Here is a 14,242-nt window from a genome sequence, read left to right on the forward strand (position 1 = left end):
TCAAGGATATGAGTCAACCACTGAAGGTGAATTGAAGTCATCAAGAACAACTAGGTGCTCACTTACTATCTTCCTATTTATCTTGGGCATCAATCCCCCTTTAGTCATTTGTTAGGTTCTTTCCAAAGCAAAGGCCAGTTGACTTGGGTTAATCTAAACCTCTCATTTTCTAGATGGCAAAGCTGAGACCCAGAGCAGGGCAAGGACCTGCTCAAGGTCATATAGTAATGAAGCAGCAGAGCAGACAATCTAGTACATAACCGCTGGCTCTAAATCTATAGTTCTGTGGTTTTCCCTCAAATACTTTCTGAAAAACAAGAGAAGAACCAAGGGCAACCAGAGAGAACTTAGAATATCTTTTATTATTAATATATTATGCTACAAAAATATTTTGACAAAATAACATTAATAACATTTTTTCTCTTCATTACATTCTTTAGGAAACTCTTCACAAAACTTCAAAGGAGGAGTGTGGGGGTGAAAACCCACCCATTGGCTTTGGAAACATCTCAAACCTATCAGTCAGGAGGTGCTATTGCCAAGGGATGCCCAGAGGTCTGGGCACCCCATTGAAAGAGGACAAAGGGTACGCACATTTCTGGGAAACCAGTGTGGAGCTTGTGGAAAGCCCCTGAGTCAGCCTCTTCCCAGATCCCTGGAGGCCCCAGAAGGCCAGAAAGCCAAACATGACTTCTCCTTAGAATGGGTGACCACTCAGCCTGCCAAGAGTAGGAGTAGTGCCCACCCTGAATAGAACTCAGCCAGTGCTTTCCAGAAAGGGATGCTTATGAGCAGCTGAATGGACTGATTTTGTGTTGGGGCCAAGGGAAGTTCATTTTGAAGTCTTTGCATTTTGGAATCTTCTTTCTCTCACCCCTACCCTGTACACCAACAATCTTCTACCAACTCAAACAAACATGCAGAATGTGCCCCTGGCTTTGGTTTAAAATACTGACTTTATCTTTCTGCCATATCAGTTCTGATTTAGTGCTTTGGGAAAGGTGACAGAAGTGGGTTAGTGCCCTGCTTTGACAGGTGAAGGAACTGAGGCCCAGAGGGATGAAGTTGGATCCTTGGATTTAGCATGAGAGAGAACTTGGGCACCTGACTTCCTCCTTTACAAAGGTAGGCATTAAGATCCAGAGAAGGGCCAGGGTTTGCCCAGTCAAATCATGGCAAATCAGAGATAGGAATAGAACCCAGGTCTCATTACTCAATGTTCAGAGCATCTTCATACCCTACATCAACACCATTGACCCCAGGCTCTCCAAAAAGCCACTTCTGACAACAGCTGGAGCCTCCTTTTCCCCAACTGTAAAATGAGGAAATTGAGATGAGATCGTCTCTACGGTCACATTTCATGTTCCATATTCTAAATCCCTCCCAGTTCTGACTTTCTCTATTCATCTGATCTCTCCTAACTCTGATGCTCCCCAGTCTATGTTCTAACATTGCTGCCAACTTTAAATCCCATGTGACTACCAGAAATTCTAAATCTATGAAAACCAGAAATTCCAAAGATGGAGGACTAGAGGAGGTGCCTCCGACTGACATCTGTCATGAGAAAGACCAAATCCTGGCTCCATCCATTCATCATGTCCAAAGTCCAGGGATAGACTGTCAATTTGATTAGTTCTGGAATAGCAGAGAAGGGAATGGGGTGGGGCAGGGACTTGAGTCACGAGTCCCATTCGCACATGGAGCCATTGCACGTGTTTACATCACATTTCGTGTGGACATGTGTTTGTAATTCCAAGAATTCGCCATGTATACTCAAGCTCTTGTCTCAAAGCCAGTTTCTTCTAGCTCTCTGCCACGGATTGGCTGAGGAGCTGAAAGAGCTTCCTCAAAGGCTGTTCCCAAGGTGTTGATTGCAGTGGGCACAGAACAGCTCTGCATGGTCCATAGAGTGCCAAAGGGCTTCCCCCAGGTACTGGGGCTGAGGACAAACCCCTGCTCAATGATGTGCCAGACACTTCATCAGGAAAAATTGGCCCTGTCTGCTGGTAGTCAGCAAAGGTGCAGGGTCCTCAACTAGAACAGGACATAGGGGACTCAGGGCAGCCATGCTGAGGGGCTGTACAGAGGCAGGCAGCCAAGAGAATAAGAGGATTGGAGACCAGTCTATACAAGAATCAATTCAAGGAACTGGGGACATTAAGGCAGAAGAAAACAGGATATCAGCTGTCAACTTCAAATACTAAAGGGTCTTGTGTGGAGGAGGGATTAGCCTTGTTCAGCTTCGCCCAAGAGAGCAAAACAAGAAGCAGTCAGGAAAAGCTGCAAAGAGACACACTTAGATTGGCTCAAAGAAAAATCTTTCTCCACATTAGAGTTATTCATCTGTGGAATGGGCCACCTTGACAAGTAGTGAGTTGCCTGTAACTTTCAGTCTTCAAATAGAGGCTGTATGAGCACTTGTCAGAGAGGTTGCAGAGAGGATTCAGGTGCAGATTGGGCTAGGCAGCCCCTGAGATCCCTTCCAGCTCAGAGACTGTTTTCAGACTTTAGAATGTAAGGCCTCTCAGGGTAGGGACATGTGTGTGTGTGTGTGTGTGTCTGTGTCTGTGTCTGTGTGTACATGTGTTCCAGTAGACACTTAACAATACTTGTTGACTGACAAGAAGGCCTGAGAGAGCCAGCACCATGGGGTAGCCTCATCTGAATAAATAAATAAAGCATTCATTAAGCACTTACTCTGCACAAAGCACTGTGCTAAGACTTAGAAATAGAAACAGAAAATCCAGACAGTCCCTGCTCTCCAACAGCTCACCTTCAAATTCACTTTCCCCATCTGGAGGACAGGATCCGTAAGGCCTGACCTTGTCTTTGGTATCTCTTTCCAGAACTAATGAAGAGGAAAACAGAAAAAGTGAGTCAGCACGAGGCCCCACCCGGACCTGGGCACACAGGATTTTGGGGGCCAATCTCTGTGGAGGGACTGTTTTCGCCAACACTCTTTCCTGCAGAAGTGGAGCCACACTCACCAGGCCAGCCTCTCCAGAGGCGGCAACGGGCATGTCAGAGGGAAGTCTGGCCCGTGTGTTTCTAATTCCTTTACACTTCTCTCACCAAAATCCTGTTTTGCAAGCTCTGTTTGATGTCCAACAAGCCGCTGGAGCCCCCTTCCTAAGCTCGCTAAGCCCCTTTCTCTCAGAAGTCGGAAGTGTCTTCTTTGACAAGCAGAAGCCGGCCAGGTTGGAGATTTCACATTCCATTCCGAGTGTGGGGACGCTGAAGGGTGAGAGGACTCTGCAGAGTGTGGTTGGTCCATTCTCCCATGCACTGCCCTGGCACTGTCGACTGGAACAAAGCCTCTTGAAGAGAGGTCCCTGCACGAAGATGGGCCTGGGGGTGGGGCCCGGCTCACGCAAAGCAGCATCTGGTCCTCAGCTCAGACAGTCGGGCGATGAGTCTGAAGGGAGCTTCAGCGGCTTGTCAGCACTGTCCCTGGAGCACTCTGGCTGGGTCACTTCTTGGCCAGAGGCTCTGCCTGGGGATAGCTTCACAGGACCCAGAGCTGGAAAGGGCCCCAGACACTCCCCAATCCAGCCCTCTCATCTTATAGAAAGGAAAAAGAGGCCCAGAGCTAGAGAAGTCATTGGCTCAAGGTCATACAGCTTTTAAGCATTGGTGCCAGAACTTAAACCTGAGTCCTGGGAGCAAGTCGACATGGAAAGACCAGGGCATTTGGAGTTAGAAAACCTAGCTCAAAGCTCAGCTCTGCCAGGTCATATTTGTGCAATATTGGACAAATCACGTGTCCTCTCTAGACCTTGCTCCCTTCCTCTGTAAAGTGGGGGGTGGATGGAGGAATGGATGGAGGGATTGATGTGGAGGAGGGGGCATGTAGGGAACGAACTAAGTAATCTCCAAGGTAACCTAGAGTTTTAAATGTATGATCATCTGGCTCTGCATTCAATTGTTTCTAGCATTCCATCTTGCCTCATTACAAAGGATTACTGAGGTTGAAGGAAACAGAGATTCTTAGCATGTAACCATCCGTGATCTTGAGGAGATATGGGCTGCTTTGAGAGGTAGGGAGCTCCCTTTTCCTTCGAGGAGAAGCTGGAGGATTATCCATCAAGGAATGTTACAGGGCTTGTTGTTCACGGGGGCCCCACACAACTCAGAGGCTGAGATCCTGAGCTTGTCCGATTCCTTTCTCTTGGCACCTTGCTCAATCCCGAAGGCAGCATCTCTCCCTGAGGTTGGGTCACCGAGGCTGAAGCCCAGGGTAGTGCTTGGGACATAGCAGCCTTGACAAGGTCCAGAAATAGGCTTTTGCTTCTATTCAAAAGATTCTCTTCCTTTTCTTAAGCTTGAGCCCTAAGCAGGGGCCTCCTCCTCCAGGAAGCCTACCCCGAGTGCCCTGGATTTCACTGAGCGGAGCTGAGCTGATGCAAATAACCTTGAGCCTCATGGCATTTATCATCTGCTGCAAAATTTAATATCTGCAAAGGTCACCTGGAGGATTTGCTATTATGTCTTTTATGACTTTTATGACTTCTTGCATGCGGATTTTCTCCATCACCACACTGGGAGTTCCCAGAAGGCAGGAGCTCCCACAATGTACCCGAGCATCGACATAGGTACTGTGGGGACTCAGGAAAGACCTTAGGTGATTGGCCAACTGATTGATTCAGGGGTCATGTGTGTTCTTATTGGGCCAGTCATGACAGGAAAGCTGAGTTGGTCACAGAACTCTCATTAAAGATCAAGACCCAACAAGACCCAACATGAGCCTCTCACTGACCCTGACCCTGGTCCCAGACCAAGCCCCAACTCCAACCATAGAGCAAACTTTGACCCAGATCAAAGCCCTGATCCTGGCCTTAGAATTAGGTCTGCCACAGGTCTGACTGTGGTCTCTGCCCTTATAGACTTGACATTCTAACACCTGCCTTGTGCCCATTTGGCCTCTCCATCATTTGAGTTTGGGAAGGAACTGAAGAAAGTGAAGGCATACTCGGTCCCTTTTCTAACCTCAGGGCCGCTCCCTGGCTCTTCCCCTGCCCTCTGTACCTGGCTATGGATGAGCAGCCTTGCATAGAGATCTGCATTCCCATCAGGACATAATAGAAACATTTCCAGTTCAGCAATTCAGCCCTGGCTTGCCTTCCTTATCCTGTCTGGCCTCAATTGCTTGCCATCTCTAAGGTTTCTTCTGGCTCTAAATTTCAGAAACCTCTACAGTAAGACCAACTTGTCCACTTGGCCCCAAACCTTAAGAGTTCTTTTTCACCCAGTGAGACCTGAGATAAGGCCTTGCCCCTCTGCAGACCTCAGTTTCCCTCTGTGAAATAAAGGAATTAGATGTGATGATTTCTAAGTTTCTTTTCATTTCTAAATCCTGTGAAAGTCTTTGAAAGTCTTTATGTGATTTTAGGTAAGTTACTTCGTGTTGCTGGGCCTCAGTTTTCCCCATCTGTCAAGTGGGGATAATATTACTCATCTTCTCTCCTTTCCAGGGCTTCCTCCTGAGATATATTTCTCCTTTTTCTCCTGACCTGTGCTCTAGTCTCACTTCTCTTAGTCATTTCTTATGTAATCCTGGACAATTCCCTTCCTTTCTCTGAACCTCAGTTCCCAACTCAGAAAAATGAAAGCGTGGGGTTGGATGATCTCAAAGCTTTCTTCTAACTCTGGGCATCCCTCTTCTTCAGTGACCAGACTGGCTTATTGCCCTGCAGCCAGCCACTTGAAGGAACACCACACATTCTATGCTTTGGTCAAATCACTTGGTAAATTCAAAGGTGAATTCAGTGACTGCTCTGGGCTTTCACAATAGCAGCATATGCATGAGCAAAAGTCTTCCCAGTGATGGAACAAGACACCCTTGTCCACCCCACTGAGCCCAAGAACCCCATTGGGAGCAGCTATTTCCCAGGGTTGGGGGTTGAGGGGGCTTCCATTTCTAGCATTCATCCTCCCAGACCTTTGGTTGAAACCATGAGTCATGCAAGAGTCTGTCATCCCAGTTCCCATGGAGTATGGGCAGCCATTTCAATCCTATAGTCCTGGGGGAGCTAAAATACAAACAGTGACTGCCCTCACCCAGTCTAAAGCTTGCTCTGGACCCTTAGGAAGGAAGATGTTAAAGTCACAGATAGGAAATATTCATTTAGCTAGATGGTCGGCAATACAGTTTAATAAGTGTATCATTAACATATACATCATAAAAATAAGTTTATCATAGAATAAATATGCTTTTTTTAAAACATGGACAAATATATTACAAAACAAGCCCCATAGTACTAGGGGAAATTAAGATCCTTCTACAAAAAAGAAGATGTAAGTCAGTATCATGAGAAAATTTTTAGTGTTTCCCAGAAATGTGTCAAACCCTCCCCAGGAGGCCAGAATCCTCCCGGGATACTAGGAGACATTCCCAGGAGCTTCCCAGGGATCAGGGGAGGATAGCCACACCCTCAGAATCAATTCATAAATTACCACAGTCTCTACTCCAGCTATTGCACCTGGGATTGATGGAAGTCAAGATGGCCCCACCATATGCAGGAAGACGGTGCCAGACATGATGAGAAGGAAGGAAGTCAGGGGAGAGGCAACCGAGGCTGAGTTTCTGGAGGCCCCTGGAGGTTCTGGTGGGGCTGGTGGTGGCCGATGCTCCAGCTGTTTGGCAAACCTAGTGGGAGGCTTGGCGGTGTTGTAGCTGTTGGTGGCCTTGGATGGGGAAGGCACTGTGGTTGTACTGGAAGGAAAAAGAAATACATGCTTTCAGCTCCATCAGGGGCTGCCTTATCTGCCCAGGGTGCCCATTTCTAGGAAGAGCTCCCTCCCATCCCTCCTTTTGCCAGTCCATGGAAGATTCCATAGCTACTGGCTATCAAGTGTTGGTAGGATAGGGTTAGGGGTAAGGGATGGGGGAGATACTCTTCATGTTTCGGATGGCAAAAGAGAGGCATAGGAAAGAATGTATTTATTCATCCTACCATCATCAAAGATGATAGCAGTAACAGAAGTCATATATATGTGTGTATATATATATATATATATATATAGTCTGAATATGAATATATATATAAAACATAGCTGAATATACATACAAACATACATATATGCATACACACAAATGCACACACATAAAAGCTTACCAAACTCTTTCCACATGTCATCTTATTTTATTATAATAACATATTTATATATAATATGTATTATAACATAATAATAACAAAGTTATTATTTATAATAACTTTGAAAGGGAAGTATTATTTTATTACACATGGTCCTACTACCACAGACCGAAACAGAGAAGTTATGGGATGTGTGATGACATCTAGCTAGGAAGGGGATCAATAGGAAGGAAGCTTCTAACTCCAAGTCTGGGGATTAGAGTGAAGGGACAGTTGAGGCAGGAAGATGAATTAGAAGGCTATTTTTTGAAACAGACCAGGAAAGAGGTGATGAGGACCTGAAATATGGCAGCCATCTTATGAGTAGAGAAAAGATACATATGAGAGATGGTGTCAAGTTAGAAACAAGATTTCGTAACCAAAGGGCCATGGGGGTGGCTGAGAGTGAGGAAGTTAAGATAATGAGAGGAAAATGGTGGTGACCTTGATGGTGATAGGAAAATGGGAAGAATGGATGGTTTCTAAGGAAAGATAATGGTCCTCTTTTAGACACCATGAGTTTGAAATGATTAACGGACATCATATCAGAGATATTCAAAAGGTAATTGATGATGAGAGTCTGTAGCTTAGAAGAAAAACTAGGGTTGGATCTATGGATCTGATGGATCACCCTCTTGTGATCCCTACTTTCTTTCAAAGCACAATCCACTTACTGCGGATAGTTCTAGGATTGTTTTCATTTGAGGCAGCATGGAAAAGTGAAAAACACATTGTCTTTGGAATCATAAGACCTGGATTTGAACCCTATTTAGGTCACTTGTATGATCTTAGGCAAATTCCCTCTGGGCTTCACTTCTCTTCTCTGTAAAATGAGAGGGTTGAGATAGCTGATCTCTTTTTGTTTATACGTATTTATTATTTTATTTTTTCCCACTTAATAATATTTTATTTTCTTCCAATGACATGTAAAGATAGTTTTCAATATTCATTTTTATAAGATTTTGAGTTCCAAGTTTTTCTCTCTCCCTCCTCCCCCAGAGAGCAAGCAATCTGATATAGGTTATACACATACAGTCATATCAAACATATTTCCATATTAGTCATGTTGTGAAAGAAGAATCAGAACAAAAGAAAAAACCAGGAGAAAGAAAAAAACAACAAAAAAGTGAAAATAGTATGCTTTAATCTGCATTCAGACTCCACAGTTCTTTCTCTGGAATTGAATAGCATTTTCCATCATGAGTTTTTTGGAATTATCTTGGATCATTGAATTGCTGAGAAGAGCTAAGCCAATCATAATTGATCATCAAATAATGTTGCTGCTACTGTGTACAATGTTCTCCTGGTTCTGCTCACTTCACTCAGCATCAGTTCATATAAGTCTTTCCAGGCTTTTCTGAAATCTGCCTACTCATCATTTCTCATAGCACAATGGTATTCTATTACATCCATATACCACAACTTGTTAAGCCATTTCCTAACTGATGGACATCTGCTCAATTTCCAATTCTTTACCACCATAGAAAGAGCTGCTAGAAATATTTTTGTACATGTGGGTCCTTTTCTCATTTTTTATGATCTCTTTGGGATACAGAACTAATACTGGTATTGTTGTATCAAAGAGTATGCATAGTTTTATAATCTTTTGGGCATAGTTTCAAAGTGTTCTCTAGAGTGGTTGGATCAGTTCACAACTCCACCAAGAATGTATTAGCGTTCCAGTTTTCCTAAATCTTCTTCAACATTTATCATTTTCCTTTTCTGTCAGGTGATGCCTCAGTTGCTTTAATTTGCAATCAATATTTAATCAATAGCAATGTAGAGCATTTTATATGGCTATAGATAGTCTATAGCTTTAATTACTTCATCTGAAAAGTGCCTGTTCATATTCTTTGACCATTTATCAATTGGGGAATGATTTGTATTCTTATAAATTTAACTCAGTCCTCTCTATATATGAGAAATGAGGCCTTTTCAAAAACACTGGCTATAAAAATTGTTTCCCAGATTTCTGCTTTCTTTTTAATCTTGGTTGCATTGGCTTTGCACAAAAACTTTTAAATTTAATTTAAAACTTTTTAATTTAATTTAAAAGTTTTAAAGTTAATATTTCCAGTTTCCCCAGAAGTTTTTGTCAAATAATAAGTTTTTATCTCAGAAGTTAGAGTCTTTGGGTTTATCAAACAGTAGATTACTGTAGTCATTTACCACTGTGTCTTGTGTACCTAAACTATTTCACTGATTTCACCACTCTATTTCTTAGCCAGTACCAAATAGTTTTGATGATTGCTACTTTATAATATAGTTTTAGATCTTGTATGAGTAAACTACCTTCCTTTGCATTTTTTCATTAATTGCCTTGATATCCTTGACTTTTTGTTCTTCTAGATGAATTGTGTTATTATTTTTTCTAGCTCTATGAAATAATTTTTGGTAGTTTGATTGGTATGGCACTAGATAAGTAAATTAGGTAGAATTATCATTTTTATTATATTAGCTTGGCCTACTCATGAACAATTGATATTTTTCCAATTGTTTAGATCTGACTTTATTTTTGCTAAAAGTGTTTTGTAATTAAACTAAATCTTGTATTTTGGTTCCTGGGTTTGTCTTGGTAGGTAAAATCTCAAATACTTAATATTGACTACAGTTTTTTTAAATGAAATTTCTCTATCTCTTGCTGCTGGACTTTGTTGGCAATATATACACAAATGCTGATGATTTATGTGGGTTTATTTTATATCTTGCAACTTTGCTAAAGTTGTTAATTATTTCTAGTAGATTTTAGTTGATTCTCTAGGATTCTCTAACTATGCCATTATATTATCTGCAAAGAGTAATGGTTTTGTTTCTTCCTTACCTAGTCTAATTTATTCAATTTCTTCTTCTTCTCTTATTTCTAAAGCTAATATTTCTAGTACAATATTGAATAATTATTGATGATAATAGGCATCCTTGTTCTACCCCTGATCTTTTGGGAAAACTTCTAGTTAATCCCCATTACATATAATCCTTGCTGATAGTTTTAGACAGATACTACTTATCATTTTAAGGACAAACTCCATTTATTCCTATGATCTCTAATGTTTTTAAGAGGATTAGGTGCTATATTTTGTCAAAAGCTTTTTCTGTACCTATTGAGACGATCATATGGTTTTTGTTAGTTATATTATTGATATAGTCAATTACATTGACAGTTTTCATAATATTGAACCAGCCCTACATTTCTGGTATAAATCGCACCTGGTCATAGTATATTATCCTCATGATAAATTGCTATAGCTCTTTGCTAATATTTTATTTAAAATTTTCACATCAATATTCATTAGGAAAATTGGTCTATAGTTTTCTTTCTCTGATTTGACTCTTGCTGGTTTAGGTATCAGCACTACATTTGTATCATAGAAAGAATTTGGTAGGGCTCATTCTTCACCTATTTTTCCAAATAGTATGTATAGTATTGGAATTAATCATTCTTTAATTCACTTGTAACTCCATCTGACCCTGGAGATTTTTCTTAGGAAATTCATTGATGGCTTGTTCAATTTCTTTTTCTAAAATGGAGTTAAGTATTTTATTTCCTCTTCTGTTAATCTGGGGGCAATTTATATTTTTGTAAGTATTCATCCATTTCATTTAGATTGTCAGATGTATTGGCATACAGTCGGGCAAAATAGCTACTAATTATTGTTTTAATTTCCTCTTCATTCGTGGTGAATTCACCCTTTTCATTTTCGATATTGGTAATTTGATTTTCTTTTTTTTCCAAATCAAATTAACCAAAGATTTATCTATTTTACTGTTTTTTCATAAAATCAGACTTTACTTTTGTTTATTAGTTAGTTTTCTTGCTTTCAATTTTATTAACCTCTCCTTTGATTTTCAGAAATTCTAATTTGCTATTTAATTAGGGATTTTTAATTTGTTCTTTTTCTAGCTTTTTTAGCTGCATACTTAATTCATTGATCTGTTTCTCTATTTTATTCATCTAAGTATTTAGAGATATAAAATTTCCCTTAAGTACTGCTTTGACTGTATCCTATAAATTTTGGCATATTGTCTCATTGTTGTCTTTCTTTTTGATTTGATGAAATTGTTGATTGTTTCTATGATTTGTATGATTTGTCATTTGACCCACTCCTTCTTTAGGATTAGATTATTTAATTTGCAATTGATTTTTAATCTATCTTTCCATGACCTTTTATTACACATAATTCTTACTGTATCACGATCTGAAAAGGATCCATTTAATATTTTTGCCTTTTTTCATTTGATTGTGAGGTTGTTATGCCCTAAGATATGGGCAATTTTTGTGTAGGTGTCATATACCATTGAGAAAAAGGTATATTCCTTCCTCATTCAATTTTCTCCACAGGTCTGTGATATCTAACTTTTCTAAAATTCTATTCACCTCCTTAACATCTTTCTTGTTTATTTTGTGGTCAGACTTATCTAGTTCTGAGAGGAGGAGATTGAGGCTACCCACTAGTATAGTTTTGCTGTCTATTTCCTCCTGCAACTCATTTAACTTTTCCTCTAAGAATCTGGTTGCTATACCAATTAATGCATATATGTTTAGTATTGATATTACTTCATTGTCTATAGTGCCTTTGAGCAAGATGTAGTTTCCTTCCTGATTTCTTTTAATTAGGTCTATTTTTGCTTTTGCTTTGTTTGAGATCAGGATTGCTACCCCTTTGGCTGAAACATAATAGATTCTGCTCCAGTTTTTTATCTTTACTTATGTCTGTCTCTCTGCTTCAAATGTATTTCTCATAAACAATATAATGTAGGATCCTGTTTTTTTAATTCACTCTGCTATTTGCTTCCATTTTACAGGAGAGTTAATCCCATTCACATTCACAGTTAAGACTACTAACAGTGCATTTCCCTCCATCCTATTACCCCACCATTTATAAATTTCTCTCCTCTTTCACCCTGTCCCTCCTCACCAGTGTTTTGCTTCTTTCCAACCCTCTGTATCAGCTCCCTCCACTTTTCCCCTTTCCCCTCCTACTTTTACCCTCCTTTGTGTCCTCCCTTCTATCCACCACCACCACCCTTTTCTTTCCCCTTTCCCTTCCTACTTCCCCATAGGGTAATATATATTTTCTACCCAACCAGATATGTATGTTATTCCCTCTTTGAGCCAAAGCTGATGGAGTAAAGTTCAAACAATGCTCTGCTGTAATAGGTCTTTTGTGCTTCTTCATATGATGTAATTTACTCTGTTCTGCCTTTCCTTTTCCTTTTATCCCAGTACAATCCTTTTTCACCCCTGAATTTTTTTATAACATCACATCAAAGTCAACTTACACCCATACTTTCTGTTTATGTATACCCTTTCCAACTGCCCTAATAGAGTTACAGTTCTCAAGAGTTACAAATATCATCTTTTCATATAGGGATGCAAACAGTTTGACCTTATTGAATACCATGTTTTTCCTTTTCTGTTTATCTTTTGAAACTTCCTTTGAGTTTTATATTAGAAGATCAAATTTTCCATTCAATTCTTGTCTTTTCACTAGAAAAGTATGAAAGTCACCTATTTCATTGAATATCTATCTTTTCTCCTAAAATATTATGCTCAGTGGTGCTGGGTAGTTGATTCTTGGTTGTAATCCAAGCTCCTTTGCCTTCCAGAATATAATATTCCATGACCTCTCATCCTTTAATGTAGAAGCTCCTAAGTCCTGTGTAATCCTGACTGTGGCTCCTTCTGACTGCTTGTAGTATTTTCTCCTTGACCTGGTAATTCTGAAACTTGGCTACAATATTCTTGGGAGTTTTAATTTTGGGATCTCTTTCAGGAGGTGATTGGTAGAGTCTTATTGAAAGATTCTATTTTATCCACTGGTTCCACTGGTTCTGGGCAGTTTTCCTGGATAATTTCATGAAAAATGCTGCCCAGGCTCTTTTTTTTGAACATAGTCTTCAGGTAGTCCAATAATTCTTAAATTATCTCTCCTGGATCTATTTTCCAGGTCAGTTGTTTTTCCAATGAGGTATTTTACATTTTATTTTGCTTTTTCATTCTTCTGATTTTGTTTGACTGATTCTTGATATCTCATAGAGTCATCAGTTTTCACTTTCCTAATTTTTAAAGAATTATTTTCTTCCGTTAGCTTTTGTATCTCCTTTTCCATTTGGCCAATTGTCTTTTTTAAAGAATTGTTTTCTTCAGTCAATTTTTGTCCTTCCTTTTCCAAGCTGTTGACTCTCCCTTGCATACTTCTCATTTGTTTTCTCAATTTTTCTTTTACCTCTCTTATTTGACTTTTAAAATCCTTTTTGAGCTCTTCCAAGGAGGTTTTTTGGATTTGAGAAAAATTCATATTTTCCTGTGAGGTTTTGCATGCGGGCATCTTGACATCATTGTCCCCTTCTGAGTTTGTGTTTTGATCTTTCCTGTTGCCATGTAGGTTTCTATGGTCAGGGGTTTTCTCTGGGTTTTGCTGATTTTTAGCCAATTTCTTATCTTTTAAAGTTGAACTCTGCTCCTGGGGCACAGGGGCACTCTCCCAATCTTCTTGTGTTGATGGGCAAGGGCCTGGTCACTGGCTTTCTGCACCAGGGCCTCAGGTGCTGGTAGCTTGTCCACTGTGCTGGGGTGGCCCAAACATCACACCTGATGTGCTCTGGATTCCAGGGCTAGCAGTTTGCCTGCTACACAGGAAGCCTTGCAGCTGGCCTGCTGAGTCAGAACTGTGTGGCCTCAGTTGCTGAACTGTGGTGGGGCTAAGCACCTCCCACTGGCTTGCCCACACCCTGCCTGCATTGGCCTGCTCTCCCTTTTCACCCAAGTGATACAGACATTTTCTAAAGTCCTCCTAAGTTACCTTAAGCTGGAAAATTGTTTCATTCTATTTTTCTGTGTGTTCTGTCACTCCAGAATCTGTTTAGAGGCCTGGTTTAATGTTGTTTTTGAGGGAAACTGGGGAGAACTCAGACAACTTCCTGCCTTCTCTCCACCAACTTGGTTTTGCCTCCTAGATAATCTCCAGGTGAGGTCTTCTAGCTCCTAATCTGTGACCTTTAGGTTTTCATACTAATAGATGGCGTCTACACAGCACCATAAGCTTGGCAAAATAGTTTATTTTGAGCCAAGCCCCGGGAGGCTTTTCTGGATCCGTTTCTGCTTCCCCCCG

The 14,242-nt window shown here is 40.6% G+C and overlaps 1 protein-coding gene across 3 annotated transcripts in view; it reads right to left on the minus strand.

Moving 5' to 3' along the window:
* Nucleotides 1–341: 341 nt before the first annotated feature.
* TRABD2B (TraB domain containing 2B) overlaps nucleotides 342–14,242 on the minus strand; it is a 232,038-nt gene continuing 218,137 nt past the window's right edge. For all 3 annotated transcript variants that reach the window (XM_072649361.1, XM_072649362.1, XM_072649360.1), the window contains one exon: nucleotides 342–6,712. In XM_072649361.1, the coding sequence (XP_072505462.1) occupies nucleotides 6,496–6,712 (217 nt within the window). In that variant the 3' untranslated portion in view covers nucleotides 342–6,495. The remainder of the gene's footprint in view (nucleotides 6,713–14,242) is intronic.

The sequence above is a fragment of the Notamacropus eugenii genome, chromosome 2 (assembly GCF_028372415.1).
Source record: "Notamacropus eugenii isolate mMacEug1 chromosome 2, mMacEug1.pri_v2, whole genome shotgun sequence".
Taxonomy (NCBI): domain Eukaryota; kingdom Metazoa; phylum Chordata; class Mammalia; order Diprotodontia; family Macropodidae; genus Notamacropus; species Notamacropus eugenii.